Below are 25,360 nucleotides of genomic sequence, written 5' to 3'. Positions count from 1 at the left end.
TTAGGGCCACACATGAAGGAAGAAATATTTTTGCCATGACGAGATTAAACTCGCCATGTCGACATTAAACTCGACATTTCGAGAATAAAGTTGAAATGTAATGTCGACTTTAATCTCAATGTATCGACTTTAAAGTCGCCATGTCGACATTAAACTCGACATTTCGAGAATAAAGTTGAAATATCATGTCGACTTTAATCTCGACGTGTCGACATTAAACTCAACATTTTGAGAATAAATAGTTTGGAGAGAGAAGGACTGCTCGGGACGATTGAAAGGGAGGACGAATTAAACATTCCAGTTTTCTTCGACTGCAACAATGATTAGACATAGGCCTATATCATGTGAACAAAACATAAAACATTAACCTCCGTTGCTCAGCCAAATACTTTCCTGTAGGTCCTTATCACGGAGTTAAGGCCCATTCACACCAAGAACGATAACGATAACTATAAATAAATATCGTTCTCGTTAATATGAATGACGACGTTCACACATAAACTATAACGATAACGACATGAAGAACGATATCGTTGGGGATCACTTTCAGAGCGATTTTCTAGCGATAAAATGCTAATAGCCAATCAGAACCCATCGAATTTTAGCCGTCACATTTATTAACACAAGGAGAGACTTTGTTTATCGTTGTTCAGTGTGAGCGCTTTTATCGTTATGGTTATAGTTATAGTTATCGTTATCGTTCTTGGTGTGAATGGGCCTTTACAGGCGATAAATGCGATTCAAAAGTAGCCTAAACGTCATTAGCGGGTTTTTTTTTATTTATTGTAGGCCTATTATTAAAGAGTGTTTTTCATCTAAAGGTTCAACTTAATGCTTATGCACTAGACTAGGCATACTAGGTGCTCTCCCCAATCCTAGAATTTCACATTGCTTGTTTGTAATGGATGCAAAACAGCCTATTGCTGAATGTCTAGGGACGAATGAAGCTGTCCTCCTCCCGACCACCCCATGTACTAGTAGCCTACATGCGCACATATGCACACACAGTGCATAAATAAAGTATACATGCACACATATTCCCTCACGGGATCAAAATAGTATATATGCTTAGGCTATACCTGTGTTTATAGCCTCCTATGTTTATTGCAGGTGAGACATGGAAAAGCAGTTTTAGAGAAATTAGTTAAACTATGACGGCCTGGTTCATGAAGGGCAGTTATTTGAATGTGTGGTGGCCTTACCCACGTAAAACAGAGTGAAATAGCATTTTGTATAGAAACATATCATTGGATACATGTATTATTCTAGCTATATACTAAACGGCATAGTGCATGGTATTTCCAACTGCGAGATACAGCACTTCACGATGACGGCAATGAGTAACAGACAAGACGCAATCTATCTGAAAGTCGACACGTCGAGATTAAAGTAGATATTATATTTCAACTTTATTCTCGAAATGTCGAGTTTAATGTCGACATGGCGACTTTAAAGTCGACACGTCTAGATTAAAGTCGACATTACGTTTCAACTTTATTCTCGAAATGTCGAGTTTAGTGTCGACATGCTGACTTTAAAGTCAACATGTCGAGTTTAATCTCGCCATGGCAAAAATATATTTTTTTCTTCATGTGTAGCCCTAATACTCCGTCGTACAGAACTGTTTGAGAGTGGGAAAACCCATTCTGAAATTGCCACTGAGCTACAGCGAGTCGGTGCACAAAGCTGCTCATTAATGACAGTGAGAAGGTTTTGTTCAGAGCACAATCTCCGAAGGAGAAACTTCGTCTCAGACGAGAGCTTGGGATGCGAGGTGTTGTCTGCCATTAACCAGGTATGTTTGTATTTTAACTATTTTGTGTAGCTAAAGTCCAAAGTTAGACAGCGACTTTGGATCTATCTACATGTATTTATTTCGCTATCAACCCTGAGTAAAGCGAGCAAGCTGCGAGCTATAGTAGTGACCATAGACTGTATATAAAGAACTGGACAGTGTGCCGTCTGTTAAGAGTGATGCGAGCGCTAGTCCAGAGCCCCCTGGTGGCTGGTTGCAGTACAAAGCGTAACTCCGCCCATCTCCATGTATTTCAATGGGCAAGTAGCCAACTTTCCGTGTCACTTTTCTCACCTAAAACTATTTTTGCATCTACAACTTTTTTATTCAAAAAATAGTTTTCAAGATGCTTCAATACACACTATTTTTCTTTTCTCGCTGAAATTATTTTTTTAAATGTTATTTTAACAAATCTAAAAAGGGCATGTTTACACCTATGATTGACAGCTGGCTGGCAGCAGACTCGACTCTTTGTCGCTACCTTATTTTAACGACACCTGATATCGACACGTAATCTAACCTAAATAAGTGTTGCTGTTATTATCATTAGGCTATATCTTATCACAGTCTGATTAAATACATATTGATAGTCATACATTGTGTGATTGTAAGAGACATCGTTGTTAGTTGTGACAGATTCTTAGTGAAAAAATGTGCTGTTCTTTCGTAGATGCTAAGTATATTAGCTTATAGCATGCTAAATCATGCTAGCATTAGCCAGTTGATAGGTAAAGTAAAAGGGCTCTGCTATATTGATCCGAAGTAACGTTAGCCATAGTCACAATCATTTACAGTCCTACTTGTTTCAAATGGTTTAATGTAACCAGTGATTGCCTCCACCACCGTTGCAACTTCATTTGAATACACTTAAGTCACTGGGAGAAGGCGATGTTAAGTTTCATTAACGCTAACTCTTTAGTTTTTGCACGAATGGCAATAAACGTCACCTAGCCTGCTAGGTCGACAACCTCGGTATGACCATTTATTAATGAGCCAGACAAATAACGTTACTTGTTTTTTAGTGAACACATATTGGACCATAGCTTAACGTGAGGAGGGATTCAAAGTTACAAATGGACAATTTGCTTAGTATGCTCATAACAACGGTATCTGAAAATGCTGAGTTAAGGTATCATTGTTACCTGCGATTGCACTGCTGGAGAAACATTTTGCATTGGTATGATTTGATCAGGTCTTGCCAGTGATGTGTAAATCCTCCCGTAGACGTACCCCATTTCAATACGTCTAAATTGAAAACTGTGACAACTCATCATAGGCTCTCTCAATATGTCTGTAATCGTATGACTCTACCACAGGGTTGCTAGTACTAGTCTTTCACCAGAGAGGGTGCTCCATTATAAATCAAAAATGTAATATTGCAGCCTTCATGTCAGCTGTAAAAATATGAGAACATAGACCTACTACATCAGGATACTCTGTAGACATTGTACACATAATCAGGAAGCTACTTTGCTGTTCAGTGAGTCATGTGTTTAAAGTGGTACTACATTTAAAGAAACATATTTTTATTTTTTGCTTCAAGTGCATAAGAAAATACCACATTATGATGGCTAGGTTACACTTTTGTCCAAAGCCATATACAAATACAAAACAATATAATACTTACATTTAACAGGGATCAATCAATAGCCTAATGAAATAAACAATGAAAATGAGGGGGGCAATAATAAATAACAATGCCAACAATAACATGGTAACACTACATTAAGGAGAATATCAATAAAAAAAACAATGTCAAATTAATCAACAGCCTAATGAAAATAACACAGTACTATACAAACCATAACACTTAAGAAGCGCTTAATGAACTAAGTGCATGTTGAACAGATATGCCTTTAGACCACTCTTAAAAGACCAAAAACTATTACAAGAATGAAGAGCGCTGGGCAACTCATTCCACCAACATGGAACCACTGAGGGAAAGAGTCTTGAATTTGACCTAGCGTTTAAGACTGGTCGACATAACAGATGCTCAACAGAAGACTGCAGTGGGCGGTTGGGGATGTACATAACTAGGAGAGGAGTTACATGTGTCCTCTTAGGCTGATTGAAGACCAGGCGGCATTCTGAATGATACTTCAAACAAAATAAATAAATAAAAACATTCAAAATTGATTTAGTATCAACCAATAATTATTCTGATATTAATGTTCTTCTAACTTCTACATCTGTGTGTAGGCTACTGTTAAATACCAAGGCAGTTAAATGCAGTGGTATAGTCTATGTGATACACAGGACTACACAGTAAACCCACTTAAAAAGCATCACCATCTCAGTATACCCATTTAAAATAGGCAAGGATTGCTCACAGTATACCCACCACTACAGCTAACTAGACTACACCACTGGTTAAATGGTGCATTGCAATTTACAATTTGTGTGAGTTCAGGGGCATACAGAAAGTTGAAGTTTGGGTGGCATCAATAAATAAAATAGAAACAAAGTGATGTGTACAGCCTCAAGTATGAATGATGTCAAGTTAACAGAAGGTTCAGAGCAGCGGCAGACCTATCTTGGTGCCACATAAATTATTGAAAGTCATGTGTTTCGTAGTGGTGCTGTGCCCTGTCCCATGTATAAGGGGCTTCAGGTTGATCCATTGACAGTGGGTGGTGTCAGGGAGATGAATGTCTGGGAACTTGGAGAAAGGGGGAGGACATGCCACCTCAGACCACCCCAGCCAAACCACTTCACGTAGGCATTCCCTTGCAGACTAATGGAGACCTCCTTGCCGCCACCTCCAGTACATTCAGCCATCACCCATACCTTATCTGCAAAAAGGAAAGTTACAATAAACTTAGTCAACAATTTTACAATATTACAAAGCATATAATGAGGCACTCAACACCACTAGTAATACCAATTAATTAAATATATGTGTGCAATAAATGTCACTGCCTACCTAATGTTAACTACACGTTTAAACATGTGATTTTAATATTAAATTCTATATTTAAATATGTGAATCTTATCAACTTGCGTCAGCTTGAAAAATAACGTTATCAGTATGACTGATCATGGACGTTAGATGACAAATTGAGGTGTTACTTTCTTAATATTCACCGATATCCCTGGGAATTTGTGACTGGTTCTTGGCGTAGTGTTTAATGCAGGCGTTGCATTTATCGATCATTCACTTATGCGGTCTACAACTACCGACCTACCGTCACAGATGTAGCTCTAACGGAGGTGTCTTTGTTGTTAACGTTAGAAAAAATGCAACGTTGGCAAACTGGCTAGTAGTTACATTAATATGACAAGTTGATGAGGTCCATGCTTCATATAACGTTAACTTACGTTGCTTTATCACATCAAAAACTGTACTGACTGTGCAATCTCCATGTACAGTCAATGGTTACTCCATGTTGAGATGGCATACATTCAGATTGAGATATTTGAAAACAGCAAAAACTAATAAAACCGACTAAACATGCATCGACTCTTACGGGAGCTGTTTGCTAATCTTCACCTCAATGACTAACTTAGCCTACAGTTTACAGTAACGTTAATGTAGCTGCTAACGTTAGCATGTAATTCGCTTTCAGTTGATACACAACACTTACCAGCAAAGAACAAACCGAAGACTGTTGTTTGTGCTGTTTAGCTAACTCACAGCCGCTAAATTCATCCAGCCATCTAGCCTTCGGCGCCGAGTCGACCTCATTATCGACCTGTGTTGTGGAAAGGACAAGGGGGCGGGTTTCTATCGACAAGGGGCGTGTTTAACTCGTTGAGTGGGCGTGCCTGACCATAGATATATATAGAACACTAGATGTCTCGTCCGCGTCGCTGGCCAACGGAGTCGAACGTCCGCACACGGCGGCCATCTTGCTACAGGCAGCTCACTCCCCATAACATTGTGTTAGGGGTAAGGGGTAAGTGTACTTTTTAAATAACCGTAACAATTTTCAACCATTTTTTAAATGGATTGGTTCGTTATAAATGTCAGAGATGTAGTTATGACACTGCATACTTATGAATAATCATGTTATGTCCTAAAAAATAGAATAATGTTCTAAAATATGTAGATTACAATATTCACAAATAGGCTATAAGGCTGCATGTTGAAATCCCCACCCTGTACACCATGCATTTATAACACTGCATACTTATGAATAATTGAGGCCTTGAGACAAATAACCATACATGTCCATATTTCCAATTTTGAAATCTAATGCACCTCATAATATAGCATAATCACAAAATGCATTGTATGAAGTACCACTAGTATTGGTGTAAACATTAAATAACCTTCAGCATCATCAACTCTGTTCTGAATGTCTTTTTTAAACAAGCGCATTACACAGTCAACCTTACTGCGATCACAGAATTAATAGTTTACCCACCTCTTATTTTACCACTAGACCCCTATTTACATGAAATGGTAGTAAACCAGTCTGAAACACATTGTTTACAAATATTTACTTCATTACATATTATAAAGGTACTTTTCAAATATTTTTGAAGATTTCCTAAAATCAGAATGTTTGAACAAAGGTGTTACAGAAGCATGATGATCCTTTAAAAAATATGGTCCTCATCCAGCTGGGCCCACAGCCAGTTCAGCCTCAGCAGCCATCGGAGTTCAGGTGACGCATCATCTCCACAAGCTCAGTGGAAATTAAACAATTCTTCTTTTTATGCCAGAGTGAGTGTATGTTTGCGAGAGTGTGTTAGACACAGATAGAGACATAGGCGCACACAGAAGCACACCCTTCAAAGCTAATTTTCAACAAAAACTCTCAACCACACACATCAATTCACAAACACATACATTTCAATGAAATTTTACTCAGAGGGCGCCAAAACATTGCACATGTACGACGGAGTATTAGGGCCACACATGAAGAAAAAAAAATATTTTTGCCATGGCGAGATTCTCATGTCTGAGTCCAGTGTAGGAAATAAATTGTCCATAGGGATTAGGAATTGTCAAGTAGAGCCAGGTTGTGGGTCGCTAGGCTGTGCGGGCCAGGAAGTCCGGGCAAGGGGCGGACAATGACAACTGATGACCACGAAAGGTGTAGGCTTTAGTTAATCTGACGACAGGTCTAGCTACAACCTACAAAGACATTGGCCACATTAATGGTGGCATAGGCCAAGTTAATAACGTTGAATAACGTGAAGGCGAGTCATCCACAAAGCCGTATAACACAATAATGTATGTCGGGATAGAAGTACCAATCAACTCTGCTCCAGGCTTATAAGTATTGCCAACTCATGATGGGTCAAATTCATTGAGAACGTACTTATAAATATCTGACATTTCCTGTGTGGAAAATTAAAACTATCATTTATTTGTTTCAGTGTTCAAGACCTTCATGGATCCCTGCGATGTGCACGTTCAACCTCTAATGTAAGTTGTGTACGCACTATTACTGCTTTTAAACAAATCTTGCAAAGGAAAATGAATCAATATCAGTCTATAAAAATTGTGTCCTTTTATCCAAATACAAAAACGTTTGTCTTTTCAGTGTGCACTTGTGATTCAATACTCACATTTGATTTTCGTTGTCCTCCCAAGGATGCTATTGGAAAGGACATGAAAATTAGCACTTTGGTCAGCTGTCACCCATGTCCATGTCTAATCCCACTTGTGAACACACAACAGAGGCCTGCTTTGGTAAAGAAAACGGTACGACTATGTCTTGAGCATTATGCATTTACTAGCCATAGCATGTAGTCAGTTTCAGATCATACAGTACGTTTCAGATCATGCAGGTTTTACAGGCTCAAAATAATATGGGCTATTGCCATTCGCTGTTAAATTACATTTTCTGAAAAAGTTACAGTTATACTACCTGTGTATAGCTATGCATATCACGAATTGTTTGACAACTGGCTTTTTTGTGTCTTTCAGACCAACACATGGAGTGGAGGCCAGACGTCTCGCTGGATTCTGGAGACCTATCAGCTCAGGTACTGCTACTGCACCACACACACACTACACACACACACACACACACACACACACAGTCACTGCTCCACTCCCCTCCCGCCCACACACACATCTTCACTGTCATCACTCACATACATCATACATACAGTACTCTGCTTGCAATAGTAAGTCCCTTCACCATACTTGCAGTACACTGCCACCCCAAATACACAGCACATTGTCTCATGAGGAAGCTTCTCCAACACACATATTGCACACTGCCCTCTCCCACATACAAAGCACACTATCCCATCTCATCCCCCCAACACACACACCAAGACCCCTGGCAGTTGGGTTAGCCCCTTGAGCCGTGGATCTGCCCAAGGTTTCTTTCTTTCCTTGCCCCTGTTGCTCTTGGGTGCTCCTTGTTGGTGCCCCCCCCCCAATCCCAATCCTCCCCCACCTTTCTTATGCAGCCCTTGCCACTTAATCTACTAAACCCCTCTTCTACTGCACTTTTTACCCCCCCCCCATAAATGCACAAATAGGCTGACTCCAGACATAATTTCACTGCATTTCTTACTTCCAGTAACTATATGCATGTGACAATAAACTTCCTTGTATCCTTGTAACAGCTGTGCTGCTACAACCTTGTTACTCTTTGATACAGTGGAATAAACCTATTAAGTGTACCAGTTAATTACTTACATGTACATATGACATGTATGTTGTGTCTTCGATGTCTTGGAACAGGTCTACTAATTCACTACATTAACTGTGTTGGTACTGTACACACTTATTGCTCTTTGATACAGTGGCATAAGTACTAAGTACTTGGGCAATTTCATGGAAAATTACGTTTTTTGTAACATCCATAACGCCAATAAAATGTGATGGTATGGTATGATGTGAATGATTACATGAAACTTGAGCATTTGCTATTTTTGGCTGAAGAATGTACATGAGAAAAAAGGCACAAAAATTGAATAGTAACATTCACATCATACAAATGCCAAGGCATTTCACTGGCGTTATGGATGTGACAAAAAGTCAATTTTCCGTGGAATTGCCCACTTACAATTACATATTGGTGTCTTAGAACATGTCTGCCATTACCCTACAGTACATACTGTAGTGGTCGCCCTGGCTTCTTTTAAGGCTTCTGTTACAGACAGCAGAGCCGTTTCGGTAGAGTGGCCGCTTTTGAACCCAGACTGATTTGGATCCAGAAGGTTGTTCTGTGAAAGGAAGTCAGAGACCTGTTTGGAGACTGCTTGTTCAATGCCTTTGGATAGGAAAGGCAGGAGTGAGACAGGGCGGTAGTTCTCGACTTGAGCAGGGTTGAGAGAAGCTTTCTTAAGTAACGGTGTTACCCGGGCCATTTTGAACGCTGCCGGAGGTTAGCGAGGCATTGATCACATGTGTGATAGCTGGAGCGATGGTCGGGCTGATGGACTGAAGTAGGCTCGTAGGTATAGGGTCCAGCGAGCATGTGGTAGGACGGCTGCATGTCAGGAGTCTAGATACTTCACTCTCGGAGAGAGGCGTGAATGCTGAAAAAGATGTACCAGCAGTCCCTAGAGGTTGTAGGAGTGCGGTATCTGAGTCCGATGCATTGAGTGGGCATGTAGAGAATTGACTGCTGATTGCCGCCACTTTGTTTGTAAAAAATTAGGAGAGGGTATCTGCAGTAAGGCTGGATGGAGGAGGAGGCAGCTGAGGGTTGAGTAGCGATTTGAAGGTTGAGAAAAGTTTTCGAGTGTCTGTAGCGCTGTTGATTTTGTCATTGTAGAAAGCCGTCTTAGCAATGACATCCGAATCAACTACAAACTTCTAATTGATTTTCAACAATGAACAGTTAGTTCAGTGTAATATGTTCAGCTCTCTCCCCCATCTTAATAAGTCAACATTATATGATATGACCCTATTTTACATTATAGCCTACATATGTTATAGCCTAACCCTTATCTATAGGTGACTGATGAGATTCATGTTAGCATATATTCATTGGCGACACAATTAATATTGGAGCTATTTCACTGTCGCAGACCCAGACGTGCTTGGTAGCCTAGGCTACGTAGTCATAGGCCAACATGAGACTTAGGCCCCCGTGTCGTCATGACTTAGGTTAGCCTATGTTCTTACTGTTGTTATTATCTGTAGGACATATTGTCTGTGGAACACAATTGTAGGCTAGGCCTATATTTGATTTTCAGTAATCTTATATATCAATAATAAAGCTTTTTTACTTTTTTGGTGTAATTATTTAGCTTTTTTTTTTATCTATGTAGGCTATTTCTTTAATGTTACATTATTATTTTGTTAATACATGGAATAAATCACCACAAACACACGCGACTGTAGCCTATGGGCTTCTTCTGTAGCCTACCCGGCTTGCGCAGCGTGGCTAACAACGCCCCTAAAACAAGTGTAACCGTCGGCTCCTCTATTAGGCCCAAGGTGCAGTGAAATGGCGTCATCTGGTGGTCATATAGTTCACCCGCTATTAGACCCGAAGTGCAGGATAAGTGGATATTCAACCACGCCATCCTTCAGGTCAGGTCCTTGGGCAGCTGTGGCCCACTGGTTAGCACTCTGGACTTGTAACCGGAGAGTTGCCGGTTCGAGCCCCGACCAGTGGGCCACGGCTGAAGTGCCCTTGAGCAAGGCACCTAACCCCTCACTGCTCCCCGAGCACCGCCTTTGTAGCAGGCAGCTCACTGCGCCGGGATTAGTGTGTGCTTCACCTCACTGTGTGTTCACTGTGTGCTGTTTGTGTTTCACTAATTCACCGATTGGGTTAAATGCAGAGACCAAATTTCCCTCACAGGATCAAAAAGTATATATACTTATATACTTATACTTAGGTCGCAGCGACACGTAGGTGTACTTTATGTGCTGTGTCATGCTGCCATCTAGTGGTTGTGGAATATTTAACACCCATTATAGTTCTAGGAATAGATGTGCCCTCGAATAAATGTTGTACTTTGTTACAAATTATTTGCGTAATCCATCTGATAAATTGTGTTTTTCTTTTTATACTTCGTACCTTTATAAATTGAAGTGTATCATTAAGGTACTGTACCTTTTTCAATGTCATTACTCTGACATTCAACATTAGTCGACCATAAATTTGGACAATGGGCACATTGTTAGGTTAGGGGTTGACACTTTGCATGAGATTTCTCTCATTACTTGATCCAAACTCTGTGATTTTTGTTGTATAAATGTTGTACAATTATGTAGTTTCGTATCAAAGTGGAATGGTTGTTTTCATAAGTCAGCGGCGTTAGTTTGAGCACATAATTGTCGTTTTGTTATGTGTTCAATGTAAGTCAATGGAAGCCGGAAATCCATAAATATCGGCGTCCAAAGAATCTTTTGCCGGATAGTGAGACAGCGGTGCTCTCACCCACCCCTCGCTGCCGTTCGATGCTTTGCTGAATATTGTGTAGCCTACCTGTAGGTCGGTCGTTGGCACCTTTATTTGCGACCGACATGTAAGTGCCTGCTTTGCAGGTCAGGCACTCAGCTTCATGTTGATATCGACCGAGACAAAAACATGGAAATTTACGTTTTAATTCGTCAGTGAACTTACACTAAACAAGGAAGTTTGCGCTATTGAGGTGACTGACTGACCAATTCAATGTTTGATATTACTATCGACCAATGACAGTAGCTAACCGTGCTTTCGAGATGTCTCGTAAATGTCTCGTAAATCCGCCGCCCGAGTTGGAAAGTGTAAATTACCCAGCTTTCTTGCGGCATTTTGGGCAGGCACGCCCACTTTACCTCGGAGTACTTGAGGGTACCCCGAGGTGGACGTAGCCTACGACCTAACAACAAACATGGCTGCGCCCACAGTTGAGATGAGACGACATGTATTTTTTTTGCATGTACTGTGTTGGTCATGTTAAAGTTGATGTAATGCTCTTACACACTAGATTACATTGCTGCTTCAATCCGGTCACCAATTCATGCATTGCACGGTCTTGCTGTGCCTGCAATACAATGTAACAATTTGTTTTCCAGCCGTTTAGCTAGAGCCTACATGTAGCACAAAACAATAACAATGACTAGCCTCCTGCTAATGCCCCTCGTGGCTCGAGAGAAAGGCGTTCCTAAAGCCACTCATTGGTACATGTTGTACGGGTGAGTGTACGATGATTTACGAGACATCTCGAAAGCAGCATAAGGTCAGGCTCAACACCCTACACTTTCCACTCGAACTGTAGGGGGAGGGCGTGACTAGTCTGTGAATGAAAGACATAGATATATAGGCTATCCATGAATGAAACATGAATGAAAGAGAGAGCAATGCAAATTCGCTGTAAACACGTTTGAGGCTAGAATAAACAAAATCCCGGATGACTTTGAAATTCCGCCCGGACACATTTTTAGGTTTCAAAAAGAGGACATCTGATCACCCTACCATAGGTCATGGTTTCCGAGTGTGTTGCGATAATATTTTGTCTCCTTGTGGATTTTTAATGTTTGTCAACATCATTCAATGATAATGGTTCATGAAAGTCTTGATATAAAGTTATGTAAATAACAGTGATTATGCACTCTTTTTTTTCTCTTTGATTCACAGGGGTGACCCCCAAAACGGACGGTGGAATCTGCCTGCCTTCATGGAAGTAACGTTATCACAAGCTTTTTCTAGCTATCTGTTCAAAAAATAAACTGCCAAATAAATAAATGTCGAACTGTTTTATTTCATTGCATGGCTATTGTTGCCCATTGGATGGATTTTAAAACATTATATTGTAACATTAATGATTTGCAAACATTTATTTGAATTATTATAAATTAATAGTGATTGGATTAAGGAGGAAAATTAGATAGAATAAACCATAAATTAGGTCAGCATAACCCAGAAATGACAGTGAAAATAATATAAATCCTGGGTTGTATAAGATAGCCTACCCAACGATTAAGGTTTAACCTAACAGTTTTGTTAAAGATATCCCAATATTTGGGTTAGACTATCAACCCAACTCATTGGGTTGACCGAACAACCCAATTTTCAGGGCTAATATAACTCAGTGCTGGGCTCGACCACTATTTAACCAGTGGTTGGGTTGAAATTGGGTTGATTTTAACCCAATGTTTTTAAGAGTGTAGGCAGAACCAAAAGAGAATTACGAATAAGGATTAATGAACATAAAAGCAATATCAGGAACCATGTGAAATCGTCTGTAGTTATGCATTTTAACGAAGTCTGCACTTTAAAATTCCAGGGCATTGAGGCAGTGAAACAACTCAAGAGGGGTGGGGACAGAGAGCGCTACCTCCTCCAGCGAGAAGCCTTCTGGATTCACTTATTAGACACCGTACACCCCAATGGCCTTAATAGTATTAAATTGCTTTCTCTGAACTCTTTATAGGCTACTTGTGGATTGGTACGTGGGAAATAGGGTCGCTGGTACACCTGTCAATTTTTGTCAAAAAAATGTTCTGCTAATGAAGTTTATTTTGACCATCAAAACTCGTTTATCGCCTGTAACTCTGTGATAAAATGACATAGCAGGAAGATATTTGGCTGACAAAAGGAGGTTAACATCCTCTATATTTTGACCAAAGGACGTCTGTCTATCATCATTAGACTCGGAGAAAACGGGAATGTTTCATTTGTCCTGTGTTTCAATCGTCCCGGCTCTCCCTATTATTTTAGTTTTATTTTCCTGTTTGTGTCTTTATTCATTTTGTCTTCTATTATCTATTTTCTTTTTTTTTTTTGAGGACTTTGGTCAACCACAGGTTGTTTTAAATTGTGCTATATAAATAAACTTGGAGTAGCCTATGACAAAATATTTTCCCCCATGGGGGCGTTTCAGCCACGGTAACCACGATTATGACTAGATGCCAACTGTAGAATGCGACGGTAGAATGACTCTTATTTTGAAATGAACTTGCTTTCGGTGGCAAAACGACACCGGAAGTAGTCCCTGCAGTTGAGGTCTTATATACCGGACAGCACACAGCACAGCACAGAATTATTCTTATAAGTAGAAGCATAGTTTCAAGCTGCTACATTTTCTCCCTTTTGCAAGTGGATACATATTCATGTTTTCGCAGTTTCGTTGGTATGAATAGGCAAGTGCAGTAGTTTTCTGATGACCGCAGTAATGTTATTGCTCGTACGCTAATACTGGGATAGCTAACGTGCTATTCAAGGTAACCATCAATGCAATATTATATTGATTGACTCTGACTTTCTTATAGCAATAACCCACAGCTTTAATCTACCATATATGTTTGGTTGCTGATCTACCCTCACATTACAGTGACAACACACAGGAACTTGGGAGACGGATAACGTTATCCAGCAAATGTAAGTTTAACGTTATGATACGATTTGAAACATGGTTATGGTTAACTTACGCTTTGTTTTGAAACACAGAGTTAGTTCGCAGTTGGTCCACTTTGTTGTGTGATTACTACGCTACCAGTGTCACAGAAAGCCTGGTGGGGCAAAATAAATAACAAGCGATGTAGTCTTGCTCAGTGAATCCTGATACAACTTGATTAAATCACGAGCATGGATAATGTAACAGGGGCAGTAGTACGCCGATATGAGACAGAATATAAATATGAGTGGCATTACTGGTAACTGCATTTGATTTCTAAGAACTGGTATAGGCTACCAGCCTGTTATTATTAAGCAGTTAATGATCACTGCTATAACACCACTAAATTTGATTTTCCCCTTGGGGATCAATAAAGTATCTATCTATCTATCTCTATCTATCTATCTATCTATCTTCTAAGCAACATTGCAGAGCAAGGAAACCCATTGATTCTGAACATGCACTCAAAACAACCTGGCAATAAATGGAAATCAGTCAGGGTATCTAATCTGGCCTTTTAAACATACTTAATTTGATAATAAATACATTTGAAAGTGGACCGCAGTTTTTGATCGCATCCTTGATGGTTGAGCTCTGTGCGTCGTAGTAGCCTGCCTGCTCATACCTAAACACGTTCGCCGAAAAAAGCAGTGCCTTTTTTCCCTCATTCAGTTTGACTGATGGAACGCAATAGGGTCATTCCATGTGAAAACAGCTAATATCGGGGTATCATGTACATGGTACCTCTCAGATTTTGCTGAAAAGCTGTGAAAATATGCCCTATCTTACCAAACGAGGGCATCTGAAGTTTCAGATCAATATCTCAAACGGTTTGCCTGTGGCGTCCATTTGAATTTTGGGTGCCACGGCCCTAATTGACACATTGGGATTTCGCATTTAATCTTTTGGCATATTTGGAGGCCCATAACTTCTCTTATAATAGTCTGAAAATTGGTGTGTTAGTTTATTGTAGTTTGTACTACACAATTCTGCAGGCAGAATCAACCTTACTGTTTGGATGAGAGGTGGGTCACCAAAGACCTAAAAAATTTTGACAGCATGTGTGATTTTTCACTTTTTGGGTGGCCCTAGCACCACAATTAATGATCATATTTATTCTAAACAGGATTATTTGTTATATGTGGGAACCTTGCTCTTGCCAAAATGAATTTGAACGGTATGGTACCACTGGTGGGGGTTTTATTGGGGTCCAAAAACCCTCTCCGGCAGAGCTGACTCTTTTGGAACCCCATATTTGGACCCCCAAATGACATGTGGGCACTAATGGGATTTATACCAGATAAAGATACATATTTGTTCTTTCTTTTAATGAAATAAAACTTTTGACTATGAAGCTCCATAATATTAATTTTATTCTTCATAATGCACCATTTTGGACATTTTTTCCCAGAAGTCCGGAATGTAGATCAGGGAGAATTTAGTGATGATAAAGCATGAAAATGGTGGAAATAAGTTAGTATTATGATCAGTGATGGCAAACAATTAAATACTGAGACTGTTACAGATTAACCCCTTATCCCCCATGAAAGAGACCCGCCATCAAACTTAAAAAAAAAAAAAAAAAAAAAAAATAATAACAAGAATGTTAACATAGTGGAAAATAATATAATTGCGATTTTGGTAATGTTGCAGCAAATTTGCAGCAATGTCATTATGCAAATTAGGTTTGTCACCAGAAGTTCACTGGAAGTTTGCCATTATTGGCTAAGTGTGATGGCAAATCACTGGTGAACACATTTGCCACTAGTGGCAAACTTCTCATTGTTGCCAGAACTTTGCTGGAAGTTTGCCTCTAGCGGCCAACACTGACAAACATCTGGCGATATTTTCTAGTGAACTCATTTGTTTCCCACAAATCACCCACAAGTTTGCTGCAAATCTGCCTTAAACATTTAATTTTTGTAAGGGCCATTCTATGACCGACACAATTTTGGATAAATTAGGCCTAAACTGTTCTTTCCTGGGGGCAGAGCTTATGTTATGATGACATTAGGTGGTGCATGAATTGATATATGAATGACATTTTTATTTAACTACTTCAATCACAGTATATTTGTTGAACTTCCAGCTTTGTAAACATGTAATAATTATCATCCTGCTCTCATCATGCCTCCTTAAATAAAACCTGTGTCCCCTTAGCAGTGTTTCCCACAGCATTGGATTCAATTTGTTGTGGGTAGGTTTAAGTTGAGTTACTGTCACTTTAAGATTGTCTTGGTAGTGTGGAGATCTAAATTGAGTGCCTGTCATTTTAAGATGTCCATGAGGGAACCCTTGCAGTTTTAACACAGTTGTAAGGCTGCTGATATGTGTGAATGCAATTCATAATGTTTTCTACGTAGTTAAAATAAAGGTTCGTATTTCTCCTTGGGACAAGCACTTTTGAGTCTTGGCCTTGCACGAGTAACCTAGTCGAAATTGACAAGCAGCTGTACAAGGATACAAGGAAGTTTATTGTCACATGCATATACTTACTGGAAGTAAGAAATGCAGTGAAATTATGTCTGGTGTCAGCCTATTTGTGCATTTATGGGGGGGGGGGGGAAGTGCAGTAGAAGAGGGGTTTAGTAGATTAAGTGGCAAGGGCTGCATAAGAAAGGTGGGGAGGATTGGGATTGGGGGCACCAACAAGGAGCACCCAAGAGCAACAGGGCAAGGAAAAACTCCCTTACCAAGGAAGAAACCTTGGGCAGATCCACGGCTCAAGGGGCTAACCCAACTGCCAGGGGTCTTGGTGTGTGTGTTGGGGGGATGACAGGGGAGATGGGATAGTGTGCTGTGTATGTGGGGAGAGGGTAGTGTGCTGTGTATGTGTGTGTAGTGTGTGTGTGTGGGTAGGTGGGGGCAGTGTGCTGTAAGTATGTAGAGGATGTGTGTTGGAGAAGATCCTGAAGACAATGTGCTGTGTATGTAGGGAGGGGGGGGTGCAGTGTGCAGCAAGTATGTAGAGGAGGCTTACTGTAGCAAGCAGTGTGCTGTATTTATGTGAGGTGATGACAGTGATGATGTAAGTGTGTGTATTTTGTGTGTGTGTGTTGGGGATGGGGGGGGGAAAGGCTAGGCAATCAAGGACATGGGTAGATAGATGGAGGAGAAATCAAAAATAATAAATAAAAAGTTCTATGGAGATGTGCAAAAGTTGGAGAAAGTCAGATATGTGTGTGTGTTTTGATGTGTGATGAAATAAGAACATAAATAAAAGGTCTGTAGCATAGGGAGAGAAATGTAAAAGTGCTAAAAGTCATGTAGGTGTGTGTGTGTGTGTGTGTGTGTGTGGGGGGGGGTCATGAGTGCTGAGGAGTGAATGAGTCAGTATAGTGTGAGTTCAGAGTTCTGATGGCCTGGGGATAAAAACTTCTCCTGAGTCTCTCAGTTCTGGCTTTGTGACTACATAGGCGTCTTCTTGATTTCAGCGGTAGGAATAATCCATTGTTAGGATGAGAAGAGTCCTAAGCATGTAAGTCCTAAGCAACTAAGCATTTTAAGTTGACATCCAAACAGTATTTTAACGTTAGCTTAGAGATATGGCTTGATTGCATAACTTAACTTAATTTAGTCTCCCCTATGTACTATGTTGTGATAAGACAGGTTTTTCTTTCTTCTGATAACCAGGTTTTTCTTGGTTAGTGGTGTTATTATTGGGGGCCAAGGAGCGAAGCTGCGAAGGCACCCAGTGAGTTTGTTAGTTTTCTTATTATTATTCCTCTGGCATGGGAGTCTATGGCGACTGGTGAAAAGTTGTGAAATTTGGCAAACTAATTAGGCACAGTCCCATGATTAATTTCACCAAGTTTCAAGTCGGCACCTCGAGCACTCTAGCGCCACCAACAGGCCAAAGTTGGACGTGCGTTCATGCAGGTAACTTTTGACCCGTTGGCCCGATTGTCAAATATGAGGTATCGTTGGAATCCTTGGACCAAGCCGAGTTCAACGCACCCTATGATGTCATTTTCCGCCATGATGGATTTTCTGCCATATTGGATTTAATCAAAAACACCTAAAAGTTTTCACAGGTCACAAAGTTTGTCCAATTGACACCAAACTTGACACACATAATCTTCAGTCCCAGCCTCAAAAAAGTTATCCCTTTTTGTCTTCAAATCTAAAACCGTTCGCCCGTAACAGCCAATCAAAATTGGCGGCGAAGACACCAAACAGGAAGTGAAGTGATATCTCAGAAAAGCTTTCACGTATCAAAACCAAACTCGGTACATGGGGTCAGGACCAAATGAGGAAGAGGCTCAATAAATATAATGACTTTTGACCTATAGGTGTCGCTATAATTAGCAAAATTACCTTTTGGCCTGTAACGGGTGTTGTGTTAAGAATTAAAACTTACTAATGGTGATTGTTAATACTGTGGGAGGTCCTAAGTCAGAGAGATGTGAATTTGTGACATCAACATAATTGATCCGGCCACCATATTGGATTTAATCAAAAACACCTAAAAGTTTTCACAGGTCACAACGTTTGTCTGATTGACACCAAACTTGACACACATAATCTTCATTCCAAGCCTCAGAAAAGTTATCCCTTTTTGTCTTCAAACCTAAAACCGTTCGCCCGTAACAGCCAATCAAAATTGGCAGCGAAGCCACCAAACAGGAAGTGAAGGGATATCTCAGCAATGCTTTCATGTATCAAAACCAAACTTGTTACATGGGCTTAGGACCCAATTAGGAGGAGGCTCAAGAAATTTGGTAAATTTTGACCACTGTGTGGCGCTATAATCACAGGAAGTAGGCTCATATCTCAGCAATGCTTACACATATCTAAACCAAACTTGGTACACGGGCTTGAGACCCCATCCTGAGGACGCACAATACATTTGGAGTCTTTTGACCACTAGGGGGGTGCTATAATGACAGGAAGTAGGCTCATAGCTCAGCAATGCTTTCACATATGGAAACCAAACTTGGTATATGGACTTGGGACCCAATCCTGAGGGCACACAATACATTTGGTGACCTTCGACCACTAGGGGGGCGTTAGAGATACAGTAAATTAGCTCATATCTCAGTAACGCCTTTACGTATCAAAACCAAACTTGGTATATGGACTCGGGACCCGATCCTGAGGATGCACAATACATTTGGTGTACTTTGACCACTAGGGGCGCTATAATTAGGAAGACTTTCTCATATTGACACCAAACTTGGTACGTTGATTCGTGAACACATCCTAAGGACCCACAATATATTTGATGACGTTTGACCACTAGGGGCGGTATGATTAGCACTGGGACTACCTCCTGAGGATGCACAATTAATTTGGTGTGCTTTGACCACTAGGGGCGCTATATTTATTAACACTTTCACCGATTGAAACTAAACTTGGCATGTGGAGTCATGACCCCATATTAAGACAGCACAACTAGGGGCGCTATAATTATCGCCACTTTTACCGATTTAAACTAAACTTGGTATGTGGTCTTAGGAGTACATCTTGAGGACACACAATAAATTTGGTGACCTTCGAATCCAGTCCAGTCCAATCCAATCCAATCAAGTCCAATCCAATCCAATCTAACAGAACATAGTCAAGTCCAGTCCAGTCCAATCCCAACTCCTGCTCAACTGCTTGGCCCCCTCATTGCTGCTTGCAGCTATATTTTTTATTGATATTAAAACAGCAATTTATGATTGTGCACCTGACCACACCTAGTTTTTCATCAATATGCCTGTGGGTGCACAATATTAATTTGACAACTTGACAACTCATGAACCTGGTTGAATAATGATCATTGTGCCGGTGTAAACTATCAATTAATTGTGTGCCATGGTGTATTGTTACATCCTTAGTGACCTTGTGTGTATAGGACCTTTGTTGTCTTTACTCTGAACCCAGAGTGTAGTGAATATAATGACTGAGTGAATTAATGGGCCATCTCTCTTCTTTTTGTACATCTTTAGTCCTTTGTGAAGGCTTTGCCATGTCTGCAATGTCGTGGAGGGAGATATGCCTTCTGACTGGGCTGGTGATACTTTGTTACTGGAACAGCTTATTTTGTGGTTTTGTTTTTGATGATGTGTCTGCCATACTGGATAACAAAGACCTTCGACCTGCAACGCCACTCCAAAACCTCTTCCGAAATGACTTCTGGGGGACACCAATGTCAGAGGTAATGCAATTAAATCGTATTGTCAATGAGCCTGTGCTATTTTGGTTGGTATTATTAGGGTTGCAAAATTCCAGGAATTTTCAAAGTTGGAAACTTTCCATGGGAATATATGGGAATTAGGGCTGGGCAAGTTAACTCATTATTATCACGTTAACTCAGTAATCAATTAACGCCGACAAATATTTTATCGCGTATTAACGCAGTTTTTAATTATTTATTTTATTACTGTAAAAGTCTGTTGCTCTTTTCTTATCACCGGAGTACTTTGAGTCTGAAATATCACCTAAATGCAAAAGCACACAGTTGATACCAGCCAATCATTCAACGAAACAAACAGGGGCGCGAGGCTTCAGCAGACTATTAGATGCAGCGTGTGGGAGAAGTATAGATAAACAAAGGCAAGAGAAGCTAACAAAATTTAATGTCATAGCGAAGTGCATAGCTACAGACTGCAGGCCAATTAGTGTTGTAGAGGACGTTGGTGTTCAAAACATTCTAAGAATCGCAACAAATGACGGCAGTTATGAGATTCCCTCAAGACGCACCATCACAAGAAGAATACAGACTTGAATGAAAAGGAGAGGAATGCAAAGGCGACAACTTTACAACGTGCACCCGCTGTTGCTCTCACTGGGGACTACTAGACATCACTGGATAATAATTGGGGGCCAAGCAGCGAAGCTGCGAAGGCACCCATTGAGTTACTAGCTTTTCCTATTATTATTAGTCTGCCATTGGAGTCTATGGCAGCCCATAGAATGCCTGGCTAAAAAGTTCAGATTTTTTAGCAGAAAGTTTCGGGACACTCCACTGACCACTCACACTTATTTACAGAGCTCTAAACCCAGCCATCTAGCGCCACCAACAGGTCAAAATCTGGCCGAAAATTGAATCGCTGGGTCTAAAGTTATGAAATTTGGTACACTGATTCAGCACTGTCCCATGATCACTCTCACCAATTTACAGAACTCTATGCCCAACACTCTAGCCCACCAATGGGTCAAAACTGGATTGCATTAACGATGTGACCATTGAACGGTGCATCCGATTTTCACAAATCAGGCACTGTTGGAATCCCTGACTGAACTAAGTTCAATGACTCCTATTACGCCACTTTCCGCCATATTGGACCTCCGCCATATTGGATTTAGTCCAAACTCTACTTAAAAGTTTCAGCGGTTACAAATTTCATCCGATTTTCACAGAACTTGGCGGAGATGGTCTTCAGCCCGAGCCGCACAAACGATACTTGTCAGATTTTTCAATTTCATTTTTGTTTGCCCGTGACAGCCAATCAAATATGGTGATGAAGCCGCCAAACAGGAAGTGGACTAACATCTCCGTGACTCTTTGAGTTAACATAACAAAACTCGATACCATTAGTCAGGACACTGTCCCAATCACTCACAGCAATTTTTATGCATATACATTGAACACTCTAGCGCCACCACCAGTTCAATGCTGGACATGCGTTCATGCACGTGATCCTTGACTCTTTTGTCTGATTTTCACGATTGAGGTAGTGTCTGAATCCTTGGACCATACAGAGTTCATCGACCCCTATCCTATCACTTTCCGCCATATTGGACCTCCGCCATATTGGATTTAGTCCAAACTCTACGAAAAGTTTCAGCGGTTACAAATTTCATCCGATTTTCACAGAACTTGGCGGGGATGATCTTCAGACCGAGCCACACAAATGATACTTGTCAGATTTTTTAATTTCATTTTTGTTTGCCCGTGACAGCCAATCAAATATGGCAATGAAGCCACCAAACAGGAAGTGGGCTATGCTTTAATGTATATCTATCTCGGCTATGCTTTAATGTATGAAGTCCAAACTTGGTACAGGGACTTGGTATCTGATTGTGAGGACGCACTACAAAATTGGCAGTATGTGGCCTCTAGGGGGCGCTGTAATACAGGAAGTGAGCTTGTATCTCAGCAACGCTTTGGTGTACAAAGTCCAAACTTGGTATAAGGACCTGTTACCTGATTGTGAGGACACACAAGGACATTGGTGTATTTTGGCCTCTAGGGGCGCTGTAACAAAGTAAATGAGCTTATTTCTCAGCCGTTCTTTATCCAATTGCCATCAAACTTGCTGTGAGTGCTTGCTCATGCCATGGCAACGCCATTCCTGCTGTAGCGCACTGCTAGGCCCCCGCATTGCTGCTTGCAGCTATATTTTACAAAGAGATCGTATCACAATGAAAGCTCATATTTTGTCACTAGCAACCTAGCCTATATCTGTCATACATTGCATTATAAGCCCTGACCAAAACCGTTCAGTAATTATTTATGCAAAAGTGGAACGTCCGTCATGTTTCATTCTCCCTCCTTTTCGACACAAATGAAACAGCATGAGAGAGCATGAACCACATCGTTTCTCCCTTATTTTATTTGGCAAATTTGACAAGTCAGCTTACATTTCAAATCATAGCCTACTTCTTTCTCTTTATCGCCATGGCAGTACGCATTTAGAATAAAGAATAACATTCGCAAACCCTTTTGGTTTGTTGTCAGCATAAACAAGCTTACCATCGGCCTATCCGCAAATTTGAAACAAAAGGGATGAAATGAACGATTCGAAAATGAACTATTATTTGAAGTTTTACGGTATGAAACAGTTTCAGTGTTTCCCACAGAATTGGATTCAATTTGTGGCGGTAGCTGACTTGGACAACGGGGGTAAGATCGTCTTGGTAGTGTCTAGGTCTAATTGAGTGCCTGTCACTGTGTTTGAGGGAACCCTTGCAATTGTCAAGTCAAGTCAAGTCAGATTTATTTTTAAAGCGCATTTAACATGCACATAGTGCAAGCCAAAGCGCTCCACAAACAAGACACATAACAACAAGACAAAGATGCGGATGGAGCGCGTAGTCGCCAGCGCACTTATGACATCAAGACATGACAAATACATTTAAAAATAACAAATACAAAAAAACAAAATACCGGATGTAGCGCCGTAATTAAGCCAGCCGCATCTGTGACACCAAGACAGACAACAAAACAAATAAACAAATAAAAAAAGAAAATATATTTAAAAAGGGGGAAAAGTGATGTTAAAATTAGCCCAAATTCCAAACCAGCTGAAAATGTCCAAGGGCAATGATGACCCGTAAAAACTGCGCACAGAGCTGTGTCTTCACAACCGATGCAATGCCAACAAAGTTCTTTAGCAACTGACCAACCCGGTGAATTCACTGGCAGTCTGGAGATAACGCTAACGTTAAGAAGCTAGGCCTTGTAGACTGCAGTCTGGAGATGACTGGAAGCACAGTCCAAAGTACTGGGCGTCGTGGTAGATCCGCCAATTCGGTGGACTTAACAGCGACCGCTTGTTGCTCCCGAGATTGCAGCTCTTCACAGTTAACGTTAGTCTACTGTTGGCAAGGCAGCTCGCAGGTCAGCAACAGCTCGGCGGCCACGGCAGATCTTTCGCAGAGTAGCTAGCCTAGGTCCAGCTGTCCCGAGAGATCCCCTCGACCAGACAATGAAGTGCACTGTTCACGGATGGATGGAAGGATGTCAGAGGCCCAGTTAGTCTGCAGTTGGCATGGCAGCTCGCAGGTCAGCAACAGCTCGGCGGCCACGGCAGATCTTTCGCAGAGTAGCCTAGGTCCAGCTGTCCCGAGAGATCCCCTCGACCAGACAGTGAAGTGCTGCACCGCTCACGGATAGATGGAAGGATGTCCGATGCCCAGCTAGGGCAAAAGCTAGCCATAGCAAGCTCCCAATGGACAAATGTCAACGACATCAGCTGACTTGTAACACAGTTGAAAGGCTGCTGATGTGTGGATGCAATTCATAACGTTTTCTAGTACATAGTTAAAATAAAGGTTCGTACTTCTCCTTGGGACAAGCACTTTTGAATTTTGGAAAACACTTTTCCATTTACATCGGGATTTTGCAAACATTCAGTGTCAGTGTCAATAAAATGACCCCTTCAACGAAATTGACAAGCAGCTGTAAGTAGGCTAAGCATGCTAAATTCGACATCCAAACTTAGTTTAGTCTCTTCAATGTAGCCTACTATGTTGTGATAAGACCTTAGCAGAGTTCACTTCAATGCTGCAGTTTTGAACAAATTTGCGCAGCATGGTCACAATGCTAAGCGGATTTAATAGCAATTTAGCCAGACGTCTTTATATGCAATGCTTCTATGTGGCAACTTCTATGTGGCAACAACAATCGTGAATATTTTGTTAAATGCACATGCAGAGGAGTGGCAGCGGGCTACGAGAGAGAGCGGCCGGGGCAACGAAAGGCTGCATGCGTAAAAAGCGCAGCTCAATGGCAATGCAAGGATTTGACCTCATATTTAATTTAAATTAAATTGAATTAAACATAGAATATTAATCTCTGGCGGCCGATTTTTATTTCGTGGCGCCCCACCACAGATTAGTCAATGTATGGGGAAACACTGAGTTTGTATGAATTACCCCAAATTCCCAATTAATTCCCAATAATTCCCAATAATTCCCAATAATTCCCAATAATTCCCATAATTTCCTTTAATTCCATGAAAGTTTCCAATTTGGAATATTTCCAAAATTCCCCAGCTTAACTTCCCATGGAAAGGCTACGGAAATGTAACGGAAATGTTCCGCCCCTTTGCAACCCTAGGTGTTATTTCATGTGAAATTACTATAATTAAACACAAATTAATAATAATGTAAAACTGAACTGTTAGCTTCATAAAGTGAGAATATTTATATCAAACTTACCAACAGTGTTGAAGGAAAAAAAAGGTTTGTTACCGCTACAAAATGGGTATTCCAAATGCAGGTCCATGCAGAATGAGGTGAAAACCAGTACTCACATCCCAATTAAGGAATGATGCATATTTGTCTTATTCACCCGGCGGCCAGAACGAGGCTACAGGGTATACTTGCCATCACACTTCAGTCCAGCAGATGGTGGTAATTCACTCTGTTTGCAAACTACCAAAAACAAAAAGCTCACAGAAAAAGAAGGGTTCGCTGGCCTGCCACATAGATATATATAGAATGGCTAGATGTCTCATGGCGGAGTCTCCAACGGCATCACCGGCGGCCATCTTGTCACAGACAAGCTATCTGGTGGGCTCTGTGGTACCTGATGGCTCTTCTTCTACTAAAGGCAGAACAATGCCCCCAGGCTATAACAATGACACCTTCAGGTCACTA

The 25,360-nt window shown here is 40.8% G+C and overlaps 1 protein-coding gene and 1 long non-coding RNA gene across 3 annotated transcripts in view; both read left to right on the top strand.

The window, feature by feature from the left end:
* Positions 1–7,381: 7,381 nt before the first annotated feature.
* Positions 7,382–12,393, top strand: LOC125302767. The gene is made up of 3 exons (XR_007194973.1): positions 7,382–7,451; positions 7,677–7,735; positions 12,289–12,393. It is a non-coding gene; the product is annotated as an uncharacterized LOC125302767 (long non-coding RNA).
* Positions 12,394–13,625: 1,232 nt separating this feature from the next.
* tmtc3 (transmembrane O-mannosyltransferase targeting cadherins 3) overlaps positions 13,626–25,360 on the top strand; it is a 71,352-nt gene continuing 59,617 nt past the window's right edge. Inside the window, exons 1-3 of one of the 2 annotated variants that reach the window (XM_048256705.1) lie at positions 13,626–13,874; positions 13,985–14,031; positions 19,981–20,189. In XM_048256705.1, the coding sequence (XP_048112662.1) occupies positions 20,001–20,189 (189 nt within the window). In that variant the 5' untranslated portion in view covers positions 13,626–13,874; positions 13,985–14,031; positions 19,981–20,000. The remainder of the gene's footprint in view (positions 13,875–13,984; positions 14,032–19,980; positions 20,190–25,360) is intronic. The other variant, XM_048256706.1, reaches the window with a different exon arrangement.

The sequence above is a fragment of the Alosa alosa genome, chromosome 11 (assembly GCF_017589495.1).
Source record: "Alosa alosa isolate M-15738 ecotype Scorff River chromosome 11, AALO_Geno_1.1, whole genome shotgun sequence".
Taxonomy (NCBI): Eukaryota; Metazoa; Chordata; class Actinopteri; order Clupeiformes; family Clupeidae; genus Alosa; species Alosa alosa.
This window is presented reverse-complemented; position numbering and strand designations above follow the sequence as displayed.